This window comes from Cryptotermes secundus, unplaced genomic scaffold (assembly GCF_002891405.2).
Source record: "Cryptotermes secundus unplaced genomic scaffold, Csec_1.0 scaffold742, whole genome shotgun sequence".
In the NCBI taxonomy this organism is placed as follows: domain Eukaryota; kingdom Metazoa; phylum Arthropoda; class Insecta; order Blattodea; family Kalotermitidae; genus Cryptotermes; species Cryptotermes secundus.
In genome coordinates, this window is record NW_019739223.1 from 270,624 (window position 1) to 276,623 (window position 6,000).

Here is a 6,000-nt window from a genome sequence, read left to right on the forward strand (position 1 = left end):
CATATGTTACGCCAATATTTCATGACTTCCTCAATCAGCGGTTATATGAAGAAACTGTGTTTTGGCTTAGAGCCTTGTTACCTCTGACAGTTCAAAAGATTGTACTGACAACTTTTACTAGCTTTTATACAAGTAGTTTCCTAATAAGAATGTATCTTACTATATAAATTGAAATATTTCTGATTATGTATACACACAGACACACATACACACACAGTTAATTTCTGTTTACCCAGATTGCAACATGTTGCATAAGCTGCCTCATTAGCATAAGCGAATTCACTCCATACCGCAAAATGTTTTACAAGATTCAGTCCCATTGCAGTCCCAACTTTATATCTGCAGAAAATTTAAATAAAATTTTGTGCACAAAATATGTGTTTAAAGAATTTAAATTCTGCATTTTGAGAATTAAAAGGGTCAAAGGTGAAAGGTGATCACCTTCAAAAACATAACCATGCTGAATATATTGGTGTAACTGATGGATGGAAGGCGAATTGTTAGCTTTGACACTAGCCTAAAATGAGTTTGATGTCTCAAATAGGACAGGAGTTATGCCAGTCTTTCTAAGACGACTTGACCACAAAAAAAAACCTTTTTTTCAGCAAATCTGGATATTAATATTCTAGTGGCCATAAAGCAGTAAGATTTGGCAGGAATACTTATTATAACTACTGGGGCTACAATCAAAAATTTATGCGGCTGTTGACTAGGCACATAAATAATAAAGAATTGAATTATTATTATCCTTGTCATTGTCATGGTTGTTACCAGGGATGTGAAAGAGAGTTCAATATAGGTTTGGAGAGCTAAAGGTGAAACTAGGCTTTACCCAAACTGTATCCACCTTTAAGATTAAATAATGACTTAAATCGCAAATTCATAGCTATTTCAATCCTCGTGTCTTTAATTACCCATTTCAATCCTCATTTCTTTATTACCCATGTTGATAAACTTTTGGGATTATTCCTTGTATTTTAATAATTATTTTACGTTCCATTATGGTCACTATAATACTTACTCTGAAGTCTTTAATACTCTCAATTGTCTTCACGCAGAGCTTCACTGGAGCAGGCAAATTGGCAAAGTCTGGATCATCTACATTACCCTTGAATTTCTGTGGATAATTTTCTGCAACTTGTTGTCTCAGTTTTGAACGGTAACTTTTCTGTGTCTTCACCACCTCCCTGAAAGTGGCACAATATGTCTCAACATGTTTACACAGATGACGGATTACTTTTTGATCTAAGATTTACAGACATAAATTACACTATGGTGAAAATATCAATCCATGTAAATGGGTCTCCTGTTATGACAGCACATCCTCAGGTAGCAGATGGAGATAACTTATAGATATAGAGGGAAGCAGTGAATATAGTGAATAGAAATTCATGGACAACTGGTTCTCCAGCTTTGAAGTCAGTGAGGGGGATATCAACCCCCTCACCATAAAAACTAGTGTTATGAAATATTAAAGGGTTCTTGGATTGAACATATATTACATAACAGGAGTATTCAACAGTGAGAGAGAGTAACCAGTCAGTTGCAGTCTAGCATTAATCAGAGTGGATGGAAGCATGAGAACTAATTGTGATATTGCAGATGGCAGTAGTTGTGAGACTGTAAATTGTGTAAATGTAAGACTGAGTGGAATAAATTTGCTATATTCAATACGGCATGAAGTTATTTGTCGTGTGACATACCCAACACGTGACATTTTGTGTCACAAGTGTCTATGAACTTAAACAAGCCACAAACTAGAACAAATTATTGTGCATCGAGTATTATACTGCCACAAAAATGGAGTCACAGCAGATGATGGTACTCCTGCTGAAGCAAATCAGAGCTCACCAAAAAGAAATGAGAACCAAGCTAAAATGGACGCCGACAGAAAAACCGACAAAGAAGAAATTAGAACAAACTAAGCTAAGTTGCAGTCCAGATTGGAGGATGACAGACAGGTTAAGCAAAGAGAACTGAAGGAAATGATAAAAATGATGGACACCAGCGACAAGGAGATGGTGGCCAAAACCAAACCAGAAAGAGACAGGGAGACTATGGCCTGCCGAGAAATGACGGAGGTGCATCTAGAAGAAGAAGGGAAGATGGTCTGCCAAGAAATGGAGGCATGTCCAGAAGAAGAACAGCCAACCTCAGTGGACATGAAACCTGAGGCGGCAGAACAACAAGAGGTACCCATAGAAGACGCCACAGAGATGCCAGTTGGAGAACCAAAGAGGAAACGGCATAGGGACCAAAAACTGGCCGTGGAGTGCCGCCACCAGAAACTGAAGAATTCGACACAGGAAAAGTGTGAATCCCAGAAAAGACTGGTCGTCACCCACAAAAGGACGAGCCACCATGCAACAGCTGCACGGCAAAAGCAGAAGAGAAACGACACAAGGATGTCCCATTGCACAACAATGGCACAACTCAAGACAGACATCCTCAGGATCACCACTCAGAAAAAGTGTGGACCCCACAAGAGAGCGGGATTCGCCAGCATGGGAATGACCTGCCATGCAAAAGTGGCATGGCAGAAGGAAAACGTCATTTGGAGAAACAGCACCAGGGCCATGATTGAGCAAGCAACCCAGAGAGTAGGGCCACTCAAGAACTTACAGACGCACCATAAAGGAACAAAGGATCGACACGGCAAGGGGCAGCTACATGGGAGGAAGAAGAGGACAACCATGGACGGCATCCAGAAGTGGAGCCCGGGAGAGTGAGCTCTTCTGGGAAGAGAAGGAACACTAAGGACAATCTTATATGAGACCTATGGTCCAAAAAACACTAAAAAAATGCCCAAGACTTCCAGCAGGACGTGGAGAATCGTGGATTGGACCTTGTGGCAGGGACGACCCCCTACAAAACAGAAAAAGTGACTTCAAGCAGAGGAGGAACTGGTAATGTGGAAGTACCAGCCTCCCCAGTGAGAGTGAATGTGTGATGGATGAATGTGAGGGAAGAATGTGATACAACTGCATCTCCTGACAAGTTAATAGGAAACTGCTTGAGACAAGCTGGTCTTAAGAAGGAAGCGGATGTAGCGGTTGAAGAATGGACAATGGGAAGAAAGGAAACACCAAGCAAGACAAAACAGAAAACGGTGCAAGCATAGCCTCAGAAGGAAAGGACCAGTGATGCACTGTTAGGCTACCCAGGACAAACAGTCTTAAGATAGGAGCAGTGTGACATGTCTAACCGTTCCTGGGCAACAGGAGGTGGAACTAGTTACCACGAAGATGGACCCTTGATAAACAGTCGGTTTCCAACTTACGCAACAGTAAGGAAAGTGGTGTTCGTGTGTGCTGAGCCAAAGCCCGCTGGTTGCTATGCAGCGTTGCCCAGCAACACCTTTGTAAACACAGCATCATGCAACAGGGGAGCACATGCAGTGACTGTTGCTAGGCAATCGGTAAACACATCATGCAACAGTGAAAGCTATCATGTAACTCTTTTCTGTGTTGTCAGTGCGGAAGTTACATAACAGGAGTATTCGTCAGAGAGAGGGAGTAACCAGTCAGCTGCAGTCTAGCATTTGCTGGAGTGAATGGAAGCAGGAGAAGTAATTGTGATACTGCTGATGGCAGTAGTTGTGAGATTGTAAACTGTGTATATGTAAGAGTGAATGTGCAATGAATTCGCTAGATCCAGAATGGTGTGAAGTTATTTGTCGCGTTACATACCCAACATGTGACAATATGACTCAGATGTAGTGCGAATATGTGAATTCTGATGGAATAAGAACAAGCTAACAACAAGAACTGAAGTGGTTAATGGTAGGGAGACACTAAATGTTCCAAACTGTGCCGCTTCTTCCCGATGATATCTAGCACTTCTTACGTCCAAGATAGGAACGGCGCATCGTCAGGGGCTCTCATGTTATGTTCACAATGCTCCCTAGATGTAGTAGGGAATCCAAGCCACAGCAGGGAGACACTTCCAATCGACAAGACTAGTTCAAAATCATAAATTAATTTAATAAGAGAAACACAATAAAACAGAATACAACAATTAGAAGTTAATAGAAGCCGTGGGCCACAAAACATACAACCTGTGACCACATCTGTCAGTTCCTTTACTCTTGCCTTAACTGCGGCATCAGACTACACTTAATAGGCCATGCTCACTGCTTATTACTCTTGTTTACCATCATGCTACTTCAGCAGACACAAAATAAACGTTAACAAATATTCCTTGCCCACAGGCGATTCCTAGGAAAGAAAACACAATGACGTAACGTTAAATTAAAGCCCATCGCTCTGCCACACATTAACCTATAATGCAAGCAAAACCCCCGACGTGCATTGCCAGCACAACCCCCCCCCCAGACATAATTTAGAATACCTTCCGAAACCGAATTTGAAAAATATCCCAGGCTGGTCGCATACGTCCGATACACTGTGGATCCAAACAGCGAATGAATCTTGATTCACTAACTGGCTTTTTCCGAGCCATTTGGGGAGGGGACGGGGAGAGGAAGCGGAATCCCACGTGATACACTCCAGCACGGGATGAAGGGGTAGGGATTAACATGGCTGGAAGGCATGACGTCATCCAAGAGCCATAACATGGCTCAAAACCCTGGCAATCATTGCAGTACAGTTATTCTCAATGTGCATGCCCCAACTGGAGAATGATGATGATGACAAAAACAACAGGTCATATGAGGAATACTCTAATGTTTATCTTGTTTTAGAGCAGTTGTTTTCAATTTATCAGTGGCCACCTAATACCTTGATATTTGCTTATCTCATCCATGGCTATTTCACCGTCATCACAATGTTTTCTTCTTTTTATTTTCTTGTTTCCAGCATAGGACTCATTACTTGAGTTTCACAGCACACATTGTTTCATCACACATGAATGTTGTACACTGCTTCTAAGTCCATAATGAGACAATTCAACTGCATGGCTCCACTCAGCATGGCTGCTTCCCTCAGACTACTCTGCTGAACTTCACAACTCAAAATTTATGGTGGTTAGGACTTCCAAGAACAATTGGGTCACGAAGAAAACTGAATATTCTACACATCTCTCAAAGGAACAAGAAAAGTGGAGAATTACATAAAGCTAGTAATGAAAATGGGATTTGTGTAGCAAACTTAATCATATCAATAACATAACTGTCAAGTCTATGATATTGTAAAATTCATAATTACACTCTGACTTTTCAAGACAAGAAGATCTATCACATTATGACTGATAAAAGGCAGCATTAATATTTAACTGATGTCTCATCATTTTGATAAATCCTCTGTATAAGAATGGTGATACATGGGATGTGACTAATTATAGACCCATATCACTCTTGACATCTTTCTCAAAAATATTTGAAACTATAATATATACAAGAACTTTAGAACATCTTAATAAGTATAATATCCTAAGTAGTGAACAATATGGATTTAGGAAAGGATTAAAAACAGATAATGCAATTTACAAATTGACTACAGAGATTTTAAATTCTATGAACAACAAACAATTAGTGGCAGGTGTTTTTTGTGATTTAGAGAAAGCCTTTGACTGCGTTGATCATGATATTTTGTTGACCAAACTTAAATTTTATGGTATTACTGGGAAAGATCAAGCACTTTATGAATCTTATTTAAGTAACAGATATATCAGAACAGTAATACATAAGAATGATGTAAATACAGTATCCTCAGAATGGCTCAATATTAGGCAGGGAGTGCCACAAGGGTCGGTATTGGGACCTTTGTTGTTTCTCATATATATAAATGATTTGCCTAAAGTATTAAATAGATTTTCTACACCCGTAATCTTTGCTGATGATACTAGCATTTTATTTTCACATTCTAATATAAATGATCTTAGTAGGAATATTCTTACAACAATTGAAATTTTAAATAGATGGTTTAGAGCAAATAAACTATCCCTGAATTTTAATAAGACACATTGTATTCAATTTAAAACCAAGGCAACAATATCAGATACTTTTACAATAAATTATAACAATAATTTTATCAACAATAC

General features: G+C 39.6%; 1 protein-coding gene across 1 annotated transcript in view; it reads right to left on the reverse strand.

Moving 5' to 3' along the window:
• The window catches only part of LOC111871761 (dynein heavy chain 7, axonemal), a 221,471-nt gene that overhangs the window by 197,351 nt on the left and 18,120 nt on the right, over window positions 1–6,000 (reverse strand). Inside the window, exon 7 of the mRNA XM_023865070.2 lies at window positions 1,022–1,187. Coding sequence (XP_023720838.2) covers window positions 1,022–1,187 — 166 coding nt within the window. The remainder of the gene's footprint in view (window positions 1–1,021; window positions 1,188–6,000) is intronic.